Below are 14159 nucleotides of genomic sequence, written 5' to 3' on the forward strand. Positions count from 1 at the left end.
CTAACACCTGTGGATCACTTGTGTGCTCTCACTCTCTCTTTCTCTCTCTCTCTCTCACCTGGAGATAGCTGGACCCAGAACTTCTACAGGCAATGGTATTCAGCTAGAATTTGAGAATATTGTTTTGTTTCCATTTTACTCATTTTGGTCACGTTTTATTTGTGGTAAGGGATTCTGATTTTTCATTTACGTTTGGATAGTGCTGGTGGGAATGCAAACTGGCCCTGGAGAAGCTTTGGAGAAGTGCTGGCATTTTCTGATAAAGTGATTGTCTGGGACCAGGCTGGTGCTGGGGGCCTGGTGTCACAAGGGAACTTGTGACAGTGATGGAAACGTTCTCTGTTTTGATTGAGGTGGTGGTTACATGGGTGTGTATATTTGTCAAAATGTGTTGCACTGTACACTTTAAATGGATGCATTTTATTGTGTGTAAATTATACCTCAATAAAGTTGATTTAAAAACACATATATTGAACATATTTAAATTTCAGTCGGCCTCCCAAGGCTGACTGAAGATATTATGTACATAATATATATATTTAAGATATTAAGCACAGAAGCCCTGTGGGTGTGGCCAAGTCATGAAGGTTGTCTGTCACACAGCACAGTTTGGGAAACATGGAGTCAGTGAATAAATGGATAGATAGAAGACAGAATAGTGAATGAATGGGTAAATGATCAAGTGAATGAATATCTACCCCACTTATGGTAATGAGTCCATTCTCCACAGCCGCAACATATCACGTGGTCTTGATCAGGGGTTGTCCTTTCTCAGCTTGCCTAGCCCCTGTGATGGAGAGCTCACTACCTGATGACATAGCCCTTTCCAATGTCCGAACATTAGGACTATGTGGAAGACCTTTCCTCATATTAAGGTCTTCCTGGTGACCCCCTGCCCTCTGTGGCTCCACAGACACATCTGCTCTCCTATCTGGGGACAACCCAAATGCCCCCTACCCCAGTCTGCTCTTCTCTCGGCTCTGCACCCCAGATGCTTAGCTGCTCTGGTTTGGCTTGCACAGAGCTTACATCATAGAAGGGCAGTAGGACAAAGAACATGTACACAGGCAAATAAACAAAATAATTACAAACTATGAAGGAAAAAAGCAAGGTGAGAATATTGGGGAAACTATGGGGGAGATGAGGGAGCAAGGGAAGGCCCTCTAAGGATTTGATATTTGAGCTGAGTCCTAAAGGATGTGAAGAAGCCAGAAGAACCAGAGGAAGGGCATTCCAGGCAGAGGCAAGAGCAAGTGCAAACGCCCTGAGGTCAGAAAGCAATTGGAAACTGTGAGGCAGCCAGCCTGGCTGGAGTGGGATGGGGGGGTGTGGGGGGGTGGGAAGGGCAGGTCATTCAGGGCATTGATGGTGACGAGCCTGGAATTGTTTTCTAAATTCGATCCTCAAATACTTTTAAGCAAAGGGTATTATAATATGACTTACATTTTAGTAGACAATAAATACATACGGAATTAAAAGTAACTGAAGACCCTTCCAGTTCCAGTAGTTCGGTACTTCTATAGTGATAATGATATGCCTTCAAAGGACAATGAGTGGCCTCCAGAATGGGTCTGACTAGGTTTGAATCTTGGTTCTGCCTCATCCTTGCTGTGTGACTGTGGGCAAGGGGCCTCATCCCTCTGAGCCTCAGCTTCCTCATCTGCAAAGTGGGGATAATAGGTGTACCCACCTCATGTGGTTGTTGTGAGGATTAAATGCCTTTACATTTGGGAAGCATTTAAATAACATCGTAAGTGCTTTCATTTGTTAAATAAAACAAAAAAAGTTGAGGACACAGAGAGCAAGATGATTAATCCTTTTTCAATCTCTTCCCGTCCTGGAGGGAGTCCTGGATTGGTGGAGGTGGGGTGGGTCTCTCAAACAGTTGCTACTGAGAGCTAGAGGAAGAGAGAGAGGGAGAGAGAGAGGGAGGGAGATTGCACAGCCTCAATCAGATATGGACAAAGTTAGTAGCAGTGTTATATTTACACTGTTTACATTGACAGTCACATTTATTTATGTCACGTGCTACTGATTTTCCATTTAGTCCACCTATCTCAAGTTTCCTTAAAAAAATATTTGTTTGTTTAAGTAAAACAGAAGCAAATAGATTTAACAGTTCAAAAACAGTGGTCCGTGAAGGTGATACTAAGCACTCCTGTCCCAAGTGGCCCATATTGTGAAGGAGGCTCTTGACAGAATTTTAAGAAACATTTTTCTAACTTCATCTCCTCTTTGTGCCCTTGAGGAACTGGAGGCCCTACTGTGTGTCCTGTGCTTGGCCGAGTCCCCCAGGACACCAGCAGCAGAGTGGGGTTCACCCCGGGGACTGTGTCTACATTCTGGCCTGCAGTGAAGTTTCTGGAAAGGGCTGGTGGACTCTCAAATCTGGGGGTCACCAGAGTCCTCCCTCTCACTCTCATCCCTCAGATCCAGTTCCATCCGTTGGAAAATTCTGGGGCTCCATCTTCAGATTACATCCAGATTCTGATCACTTCTGTCCGCCCTGATCCAATCCACCAACCATCACCTGGGGCCCTCGTGACAGAGCAGCCTCCGCTTCACCCCCTTCCCATCCCTGCTCCACTCAGCAGCCAGAGCCACCGGGTCCCTCCTCTGCTCCAAGCCTCACATGGCTCCCAGCCAAAGTCCCAGGCTGACGGTACCCAGCTCTCCCGCCTCATCAGCTGCCCAGCCCCGCCTTGTCCCATCCAGGCTGCCCCACCACACTGGCTGCCTTGCTGTTTCTTGGATCCTCCAAGCAGACTCCCACCTCAGGGCTTTTGCACGTGCTACTCCTCCTGCTTGAAACACGCTTCCCTCTGACATCCACAGGGCTGCTTTCCTTTCTGTTCAGGTCGATGCCCCCTCCTCAGAGAGGTCCGATACCTTAATGAAGTTGATATTTCCCATCTCATTCTTTCTTCTTCCCCTGCTTTTCCCTCACAGCCCTTATCACTATCGGATATTGCAGTTTACATTTTATATATATTTCGTGTGTTTTTCTTGCTCTTCTCCCCTGAGTGGACTTCGAGAGAATGAGAGTTTCCATCTGTTTAGTACTCTGATGTTCCCAGCACCTGGAGCAGTGTCTGGTGCCCAGTAGGTGCACGGGAGAATGAACGTCCAGGGAGTGTGTGAAGGGTCGGGGGGGCAGCCACTCCCAGCCCCCTCCGTGGCCCCTTGGTCCCCTCTCTGGGCATGGCGTCCCTCTCTCCCTGCCCACACCCCCTCAACCCTCAAGGGCAGCACAGGACAGCGAAGCTTCTCTCTCAGGGGAAAGGTTTTCAGATGCAGGCAGACCCTCCTTCAACTCCTCCTCCCCCTACAAGCCCAACAGGAGCCAGCAGTTGCGGTGCCCTCCACAGAGAGTCCTCAAAAGACGGGGGGAATTGGGGCGGACACATGCTGGGTGCTCCTGGGCAAGCCAGGGACCTGCTCCCAGCCCTGTGCCCTCAACTGGAAGGAGGTAAGAGCAATGAGCAATGAACAGCTCTTGGGGAGCCTATTTTACAGACAAGGAAACTGAGGCTCAAGAGGTGAATTTGTCTCCAGGACAACTGGAGCCAGGGTTCCCTTCTCTGTAAAAGGGGTATGATAACTCCTCCCTCCTAAGTTTGCTGTGAGGATTAAACGAGTTCAATAAAGCCTTTAAGCATTTAGTAGGGTCTGGCACACAGTAGGTACTCAAGAAATGTTGGCTACTATTGCTGTCGTTCTGCGAGGTGAACGTGCTCACCAAGGTCCCATGGCCAGCAGGTGGCAAAGCCAAGATTCAAACGGAGGTCTGTCGAAAGTGACTCCCCCTCACAACCACAAAATAGTAACAATAATAGTAATGGCAACAACAACAATAATAGTAACACCATCACCAGCATTTTCCACCCCATGCTGTAGCTCTAAGATTGTCAGGTGGCAGCACCTGCCCCGAGCCCACACCCGGGACCACTGGCGCCGGTGCCTCCTGCCCTCCCGCTCCCTCCCGGGGGACAGGTCAGCGGCCCGCACAATCTCCCGCTGGGGGCGCCCCCAGATCCCGCCGTCCGGGGAGCCCCCGCGGGGGAGGCGAGCCCGGCTCCGGGGCTCTGGAAGGAGCCGCGCGGCCTGGAAGACATTACACGGCTGTCGGCCGGGGGGCGTCGCGCGGAGTTCCGGAGGGGGTCCCGGCGGCAGCGCGCCGGGGGAGGGGACGGCCCCACCACAAAGCGCGCTTTGTTCTGCGCTCCCCCTGGGAGCTGGAACCAATGGATTGGCGGCAGCTGAGGTCATCTGTCAGGCAGCGCCGGGGGGTCAGGCCCGGGGAAGGGGACGGCGGGGAGGGCGGGGCGGATGGGCCGGCGGGGGGTCCGTGTGTGCGGCCGATTAACCCGGCTGCGCTCGCCAGGCCTCTGCGGCAGGTCGCTGCTACGCTTCGGGCCTCAGTTTACCCATCTGTCCAACAGGGAAGATAATTTCCTCCCTGTCCACCTGTCGGGACGACTGCATCCGGTATGGAAGTGATGATGATGGTATGATGATGATGGTGGTGGTGGTGGCCTTTCTGTAATGAGCACTCCCTATGTTCCTGCTCGACAGAAGATCTGCAGTCGGGATGCGAACCCCAGAGTCTGCCTTGGGAACATGCGAGCAAATGTGGCTTGTCTGGGAGGCAGGGAGGGACGCCTTGCAGCCCCTATCCGGACCAGGGCAGTCAAGGCCTCTCCCTGGTTCCCAGCTTTGACCCTGGATGCCAGACTTGGCCTACCTTTTGCCAGGGCTGACAGGTGGAGCCGCCCAGACCTAGCCCAGGGAGCCTCCGGAGCTCATCCTTGGGGGCCCCTGGTCCAGGGTAGAGCAAGGCTGCACGCCCCCACCCTCTCCAAGACAGGTGTTTTTTCTGACTGGAGACAGATCAGGGTCTGACCACTTTACCCTCATAAAACTAGATCCCATTTATTAATTCATTCACACCCCCATCTGTGTGTGCCTCAGCATTTCTGTGCATGCAATGAGACAATTAGGATTCTAACCATTTGATACAGGGACCCCTGGGGGAAGAGGCCATCGAATCCCCAGAAATTGCCCGAAAGATTTGTGTGTGTGTGTGTGTCTTTCTGGAGAAAGGGCTCATGGATTTCTTTCAGATTCTCAACTGTGTTCATGACCCAAAACAGGTTAAGAAGCACCGGCTGGAGTGCAGGGATGGAAAGCTGCCCCCCAAACTCTGGGAAAGGCACTTGGAGCAGCCAATCTGGAGAGCAATTTGCCAGCACCTATGCACCGGCTAGGCGGTCCCACTCCTACGTACACAGTTGAGTGAGCACAGAGTTGATGGCAGAAGGTGTTCACAGCAGCAAATAACAGTAACCCCCTAAATGGCCATTAACAGGAGAATGACTGATACATGGTTATATACAGACCCTGGCATGCCATGCAGCAATTCAAAGAATGAGCTAGACCTATGTGGAATTTATTCATTTAACACAGTTATTGAATAACTGCTGTGTCAGGTGGTTCTTGGCACTGGGCCTACAGTCATAGGACAGATCAAGTCCTGCCTCAAGAACTTACGTTCTAGTGGACAAGACAGTCATAAACAGAAACAGAAGATAATTTCAGGGAGTGCGATAAATACCATGAAAAAAATAAAACAGTGCAGTGATAAAATGATGGGGTAGGGGGCTGTTTTAGACAGTATGGTCAGGAAGGCCCCTCTGAGGAAGCGACCAGAATGAGGGAGAATCTGGGAGAAGAGCAAAGGCACTAATGGGGTGGAAGGCTAAGGCGCATCGCCAGGGAAGAAATGTGATCTGCAAAAGAAAGTAAAAAAAGAAAACATTCCTTACTTATACGCACACACACATAACTAATAGGTTAGAAAAAGGTCTGGAAGGGTATACGCCAAATTCATGAAGATAATTGCAAAGAGTAGGGAGGCACTAGGACTCATGGTGCATTTTTTTTTTTCTTTTTTTTTTGCTGCAGCACTTTTATTTCCTCACAATGACGCATTGCTGGGGCCTAATGTTCTCACATGACAGTAGAAAAACAAAATCTGTTGTCATCTCTTAGAGAATTGAGAATTGCGTACAAAAACCTTACATAAATTAAAAGAATGAATAAATTTACAGGTGTGAATGTACAGGGCTTACAGGGCTTCTGCTTGCTTCTCATATTTTATTTTGTTAATAATTATTTAGCATTTTGCTATCTTAATGTTTAAAAGGTGAATATATGCACATATAACTTGTGAAAATGAAACATTAAAAAAGCCTACCATGGTGAAAGGGTTGGTCCCAGGGCAGTAAGGGAAATAAGGGGTCCCTACACACTGCCTTTCACTGGACCCAAGTTCCCTGGGGCAGTAGTTTGTTTTGGGAGGGGACACACTTTTGGATCAGGGGGACCCCAGAAGAGGCATGTAGCTCAGCCTGGAGGATCTGGAAGCTTCTTGGAGAAGGTGCCGCCTTTGCTGAGCTTGAGACAATTTGGCACAGCACACCCAGTGTAGAGACCCTAGTCTCCTAAGACAGGCCTGGAGAGGCCATGATGTGTACAAGGCCACAGAGCAAGATTGGACAGGTAAGTAAACCTGAAACTCCAAACTCCCAGCCAGGTCTCCTTCTCCTACCTGAACCCTTGGCTTCTCTGGGCCGCTGATGGGCATCCCTCACAGCCAGACACCCTCCATCCATCCCCTTCCCACAGCAGTTGCTCTGCCGGCTGGAGGCCCAGCCTAGCTCGGGCAGGCCAGAAAGCAGCGCCACCTGCTGGCCTAAGTGGGAAGTGCAGCGCTCAGCCTCCACGGAGAGCAACCAGCAGGTTTCACCCTTCAAAACCCAGCTCCTCTTCCTTAAGAACGACAATCCCTCCCGCTCCAAGTCTGTTCTGCAGCCTCCTCCCAGTGCCTAGCAGTATGCCTAGCGCTGCCTGCTTGGGCCTTATCTGTATGAAGGGAAAGTCCTTTCAAGGAGGGGTAACCACTGTGCTACTCTACCTCAGTGGGTGCAGGTGTCTTACATGAAACAGTGGCACCTGACAGCGGCTTACAAAGCATGCCCTCAGCTTCCTCACCCTCACTACAAACCTCAGGGGTAAAGTCCGTTAGACAGCTTGGAAAAAGCGCCAGGGAAGGGCCTGTCCAATTTCATATGGAATTGGTGCACAAGCTGGTTCCAGAACATGGATCTCCTGGGACCCAGCTCTTTCTTCTCCATTGGAGGTGAAGGGGCTGTCACCATATCTGAAAATAATTGATGCCATCTCGATCAGTGGTTCTCACCTTGTGGTCCCTGAACAGCAGCATGAGCATCACCTGGGAATTTGGCAGGAAAGCAAATTCTCAGGCTCCACCCCAGACCTTCTGAATCAGCAACTCTGGGGGTGTGGTCCAGCCATCTGTGCTTAGCAAACCCGTTTGAGAACCTGAACCATTGGTCTAAAGCAATTATGCCTCTCTTTTTATTAAATAAACTTTTATTTGGGAATGATTTTCAATTTACAGAAAAGTTGCAAATATAGTACAGAGAGTTCCCATATACTCTGCACCCAGACTACCCCAATGTCAACATTTGTAAAATTATCTAAAATCCAGACCTCATTCAGATTTCCAGTTTTTCCATTAAGGTCCTTTTGTTGTTTTTCCAAGATCCAGTCCAGGATATCACACTGCATTTATGACTACATACCTTTTAAATTCCATTGGTCACCTCAGTCATCTTTCCCTGGGACCGAGAATGGGTGGGAAAGCTGTTGTCTTCATTACTGAGCAGGAGAAACTGAAGCTTGAAAACAGCAAGTGACCTAGTTCCCTTAGCAGGGCAGTGAGAGCAAGGCCCGCCTCACTCTGCACCCTTCCTCTATCTCTTCCCTTCCCCCCAGGACTCTAGGATTTCATTAGTCCCTTTGGAACGTCCCACCTGGCCTACCCATTCCCCCTAACCCACCAGTACAGATGATGAGAGATGCCCCTCCTAGAGTGGGCCCAGCCCTGGGAGAGACCACCCACTGCCCCATCACTTCCTTCCCTCTGCAGGGCCAGGACAGTGTCTAGTGTCTTAGTGACCTCAGCCTGGACAGAGCAAGGCTCTGTACAAGACAGAGAACAGTGAGAAAGAAACACTGTTATTTGCTTATCCAAAGTCATCTGTGATAGGTGGAAAAAAATGCCACGAATCCTGTGTAGTTTCTCTAAGAGGTTTAGTCTGTTTCCCCAGCCCTTGAATCTAAGCCAAACTTTTGATTTGCTCTGACCAGAAGGACTTAGCAGAAGTGACGTTGTACCAATTCTGACCTAAAACTCAAAAAAGCCTTGGAGCTTCTCCTCTCTCTTCCCCTTCCTCTTCCCCTCCCTCCACACACACACCTCCCTCCCTCTCCCTCTCTCTTTGAGCCCTGATGATATCATGAAAATAAGCCTGAACTAACCTGCTGGAGAGGACACATGGAGGAGAACCAAGTCACCCAGCCAATAGCCTACCTACTGCCAGACAAGTGAGTCAGGCTATCCGAGACCATCTAGCCCCATCTAGGGTGACAGCTGATTGCATACAACCCCATGAGTGACCCTAAGCAAGATCAGCAGAACTGCCCAGCTGAGCCCAGCCCAAATTGCCAAACCAAAGAATTTTAGGCAAATAAACAACTTGCTTTTAGCTGCCAAGTTCTGGAATGGTTTGTTGCACAGCAACGGCTAACTGATACACAATTCCTCACTTCTCTCTTGGTAATGGGATTCCAATATTACTTAGGAGGCAGTGTGCCAGTTCTAGGAGATGTGATATGATTGATTTACTAAACTGTGACAACTGTGTTCCTGCCGTCTTAGCTTTCTTTGCAGCTAGGGGTGGCAACTGTACCTGATTTGGGCCAAGGAGACCTAAGTAGAAATACACAGGGGAAGAGAGCAGGAAACAGACCTCTGAAAAAGGCCTGAATTTATGATAGAAGTTGACAGGTCCAGCTGGCTGGGCCCTTCCTCCTCCCCAACTCCGTTCTTCCTTGAACACAGTCATGATTGCTGGAGGTACAGCAGCCATCTTGTGACCATGAAGTGACTTGCAATGTGGGAAAGGCCGAAAGGATCACAGAGACGTGTGCCATAACCTTGCTGAGTTGTTAAACGAATACCATTAGCCGACTGTCTCCAGAATTCATGCTATGTGGAAAAACAAACTTCTCTTTGTTTAAGCCACTGGAACCTAGGCTTTCCTTTACTTGCAGATGAATGTATTCACATGATATGATATGTAGAGACAGAAATGCAAAAGGATCCTTGTCCTTGGGAATCTGGAGCCAGCAGCATGTGGCTCTCCAAACCCATCTCCTTTCTCATTTCACCCTCTCAATAATCCCTCAAGAGCAAACACACGACCCATTCTCCCCGAGGTGGGAAGTGGGGCTCCCACACTGTTCAGTCATGAGTCCAAGGTCTTACAGCTAAGAAAGAGGGTGCTTCAAGTTAGACCTGCCCCCCCAGGCACAAAGAGAATGCACTCCTGCTACACCTTTGCATGGCTCAGCCCACTGGAGGCCAGGTGTGTCTTCTGGGTTCGTGACAGTGGTGGTAGGTGCCAAGGAGGCTGTTACTGCAAGTCCGGCGTGGAAGCGCCCAGGTACACCCTTAGGTCCGAGAGGGTGGACTGGACAAGCTTGGCAGGGATGGTCTCTCGCTGCAGCTGCTGGTAGGCTGCATAGCGGTGGCAGCCCCCAAAGGAGTAGAAGTAGTCACCACCCTGAGCCCCTTTGATCCAGAGGACGTCGATGGGGGGCACGCTGTCTGGATCCTCCTGGAGAGAAGAGGGCGCAAGGTGAATGAGCGTGGCACAGTGCTGGACAGTTTGCAAAGCAGACTTTATTAACCTGGGCTGAGCTCCTCTAGGTGCTCACACTGGCTCGTGCTGGCTTGTGAGAGGCAACTGTTACACAGAGGCAACTGTGAGTTGGTTGACATCACCTTGGTAGCATGAAAATCAACCACGGTGAGAGTATTTACACCAGGGAAATGGGCAGATGCTACAAATCAGAGCTCCCCCATCCAGGTTGTTAACCATTTATCAGACCACATGTATATTATCTGTCACTGTTCTAGACTCTGGGAATAAGGTACAGACACAGCCCCTGCCTTCATGGGACTTTGGTCTAGTGGGGCAGATGGAATGGAGAAGTGAATGTTAGAGTGATAAATGCTATGAAGACAATAACACAGGTTGACGTGACAGGGATGGGGGTCCACAAGGCCTCTCAGAGGTGACAGTGGAGCAGAGACCTGAACACAGAGAAGTCCCCTAGGGAAGATAGAGAGGTGGAGTCATTTAAAGAAAGAGCCTGACTGCCAGGTTCAAATCTCAGGTCTGCCACTTAATTGCTCTGTGACCTTTGGCAATTCATATTTGTGCCTCAGTTGCCCGATCTATCAAACAGGGATAAAGATGACACACCCACCTCATAGAACTGTTGGGTTTAGTGAGTTAATAGACATAAACTGCTTCAAACAACACTTGGCACATGGAACGTGCTCAGTAATACACACTGTGTATTACCCGTGGGAAGGGCATTCCAGGCAGAGCGAACAGCAAATGCAAAAGGTCTGAGGCCAGAACAAGCTCACTGTATTGCAGGCATGGCAAGGAGGCCAGTGTGATCAGAGTGGACTCGGGGGATTGAGAAGTAGAAGAGGTCAGAAAGGTAGCAGGGGGTAGGCCCTGGAGCGTTTTATTTATCTTATTTTTTTCTTCTAGTTTTATTGAGATATAATCGACATACAGCACTGTATAAGCTTCAGGTGTACAACATAATGATGTGACTTACAAACATCATGAAGTGATGACTACAGTAAGTTTAGTGAACACCTGTCATCTCACATAGATACAAAATTAAAGAAATGGAAAAAAAATGTTTTCCTTGTGATGAAAACGCTTAGGATTTTACTCTCTTAACAACTTTCATATATAATGTACAGCGGTGTTCATTATGTTTATCATGTTGTACATTACATCCCTAATACTTATTTATCTTATAACAGAAGTTAGTACCTTTTGACCACCTTCATACACTTCTCCCTCTCCTTACCCACCTTCCGCCCCAGTCAATCACAAAGCTGGTCTCTTTTCCTAAGAGTTTGTTTGTTTATTTGTCTTTGAAATATAATTGACCTACAATATTATGTTAGTTCCTGGTACACAACACAGTGATTGGATATTTCTAAACATTTCAAAACAATCACCATGATTAAGTCTAGCTAATCCTGTCACTATACAAAGATACTACATAGTTATTGACTATATTCCCCACACTGTACATTTCATACCCATGACTCATTTACTTTATAACTGAAAGTTTATACCTCTTAGGCCCTGGAGTGTTTTAAACAGGGGAGGGTGACATGATCTGAAGAACATTCTAGAAAGTTGTCCTGGGCAAGCAGGCTTGATGAGTGGACAAAGGCAAAAGCAGGGAAGATAGAGGCGAGGCCTCAGCAGGTATTCACCAGAAGTGGCTGTCCTGGGTGAGGGCATGGAGGGGTCAGGGAGAGGTAGACAGGTTTGGGACATGTTTAGGGGGAAGATCCCAGGGGAGGGGTGAATGTGAGGAGAAGAGAAAGAGGAGAATATAAGTTGACTTCCTGTTACGGGCCTGAGCATCTAGACGGAGAATGGGTAGTCCTCTACATAGGGAAAGCCTGGGGCAGGGAGGGATGGGGTAGAGGGGAGACCGAATCAAGTGTGAGCTGCTAGAAGACCTCCCACCACTGGTTCTCGGGTGGTCTCTTACTGGGCTGCTTTGATGGATTCATTATTCCATTTATCCTAGAAATGATTAGTAAGCAGTAAGACCCAGCAGTTATAAGCTGGGGCTCTTGAACCAGGCACACCTGAATTTGAATCTCAGCTCCTACACAGAGCAGTGGGGCGGGGGGTGGGGGGAGTGTGGGCAGGGGTGGTAAGCAAGTGGCCTTGACACTGGGCATTGTTCCTCATCTGCAAAATGGGAACAGACACCCTACAGGCTGCTGATGAAGTCAGGGAGCTGATGCAAGTGAGGCGCAGAGCACAGCTTGCCCAGCAGTGGAGCAGCAAAGAGAGGCAGCTGTGCCAGGCAGGCCTTGTGCTGGGCACCAGGGGTGTGACGATGGGTGGGCAGAATAATGGCCCCCAAAGATGTCCATGTCCTAATCCCTGGGCCTGTGAATATGTTACTCACATGGCATAGGAGCTTTGCAGATGGAATTAAGTCAAGGATCTTGAGATGGGGAGATTATCCTGGGTCATCCAGACAGACCAAATGTAATCACCAGAGACCTTAAACGTGGAAGACAGAGGAACAAGAGGAGGTCTGATGTTGCTGGCTTTGAAGACGGAGGAGAGAGGTCATGAACCAAAAGTGTGGGTGGCCTCTAGAAGCTGGGAAAGACAAGGAAATGGATTCTCCCCTAGAGCCTCCAGAAAAGAATGCAGCCCCGCTGATACCTTGATTTTAGCCTAGCGAGACCCATTTTGGGCTTCTGAACTATAGAACTATAAAATAATAAAATCTGTCTTTGTTTTAAGCCACTAAGTTTCTGGTGTTCGTTACAGTAGCCACCAAAAACTAATACATAAGGTAACCAAAGAGAGGCCTGGTTTTTGCCTCACAGAGCATATCGTTCTGGCTTGGAAGACAGGTGTCTGAGGCCATTACAAGCCAGTAGGATCAGAGGTATGCTGGTGGGCATGCGGGTGGCTGGGGGCCCACAGGAGGCCCCTAACCCAGCAGGGGCTGTCAGGGAAGACACAGACACTGACAGAAAGAGCAAGAAGGAGTTAGAAACAGTAAAGAGATGAAAGAGTTTTACTGGCAGGGGAAAAGCTTGTGCAAAGGCCCAGGGTGGGAGAGTGCATCCCTGGCCAGATCCATCACAAACAGCCAGGCACCGTGCTAGTGTTATGGAAACAGTCAAGACAGGACAAAATCCTTGCTCCTGTGGAGTTCACATGAGAGGTGGAGGAGAGACAATAAAACACAAACAAATGTGTAATATAACTCAGGTGGACATAAGTGCTTCAAGGAGAAATACCTCAGGTTAGGGGGAGAGCTATAGAGGCCTGGGCTGATGGGAGGCGGGCACCTGACCCAAACGAGGGAGCAAGTCCTGTGGCTACCTGGCAAGCAGTTCCAGGCAGTGGGAACAGCAGTGTAAACTCTAGGACTGAAAGACAATCGGGCTAGCAGTAGAGGTGTTTGGTAGGTCACACATGGCCACCTTCCAAGGGTCTGGGGGAGGGGGACAAGATGCCATGCAGGCCTAACCTGACACACATGTCCCCTCCTTCCCCCAAATTTTCTGCCAGGATCACCCCAGCCTTCTTGAGCAAACAAGGCCCTCCCAGCAGACAGGACACCCCCAATCCCACTGCCACTGCCTGAAGTGACCACATAGGTTATCTCAGGATAAGGTGGTGGCCATGCATCTGGGCACTGGGGACAGGCTGTGCCACTTTCTAAAGTGCCTGACCTTGGACAAGTTGCTTGAATCCTCTTGTGTCTCATTTCCTCGTCTGTAAGAGAAACAGTAGTGGTATCCACCTCATAGGGTTGGCATGAAGAAGCTCAGGCACTTAAAACAGCTCCTGGCCACTTCAAGTACTATATAGGAGTCAGGATCGTTATTTTAATCATCTCCTCCAATCTCCTTGCTCAATGACTAAATCGAGGCCCAGAGAGGCCCAGCCACTTGCTCAAGGTCACACAGCAAATGCCGTGCTCCGGCTGAGGCTGAACCAGTCCCGTCTCGCGTCCAGCGCGACCTCCCTCCTTCGAAGCCCTCCCAGCGGCCGGCTTCCCCGGGGCCTCACCCGAATCGTGTCCACGAGGCTCTGCACCTTGGCTGGGTCCAGCACAGACGGCAGCGGCCGGATGAGCACGCTGAGAGGCACGTTGTGCACCGCGGTGATACAGCCCGAGTGGATGCTGCCGCCCTGCGCGCCGCCGCTCTGCCCAGCTCCCTCGGGCGCCCCCCGGCCAGCTCCGGCTCTGCCCAGAGCTCCTCCCGCGCGAAGACCCATCGCGCAGCCGCCGCCGCCTGCGCGGTCTCGCGACGCGCCGTCGCCTCTCAGGTCTTTAACACCGGTCGGGCCGTACCATTCCGCGCGGGCGGCGGGGGGCGCAGCCGCACAGAGCCTCTCTCCCCTGCCCCACAGTGG

At 50.0% G+C, this 14159-nt stretch overlaps 1 protein-coding gene across 1 annotated transcript; it reads right to left on the reverse strand.

Moving 5' to 3' along the window:
* Positions 1-7435: 7435 nt before the first annotated feature.
* SRXN1 (sulfiredoxin 1) lies at positions 7436-14148 on the reverse strand. The gene is made up of 2 exons (XM_082429806.1): positions 13812-14148; positions 7436-9767 (listed from the first exon to the last, which is right to left on the reverse strand). Exons 1-2 carry the CDS (start codon positions 14019-14021, stop codon positions 9564-9566), a joined length of 414 nt encoding a protein of 137 aa, XP_082285932.1. The 5' UTR covers positions 14022-14148; the 3' UTR covers positions 7436-9563.
* Between the last annotated feature and the right edge of the window lie 11 nt (positions 14149-14159).

Source organism: Balaenoptera physalus (assembly GCF_965194825.1).
Source record: "Balaenoptera physalus genome assembly, chromosome: 16".
NCBI classification, from domain to species: Eukaryota; Metazoa; Chordata; class Mammalia; order Artiodactyla; family Balaenopteridae; genus Balaenoptera; species Balaenoptera physalus.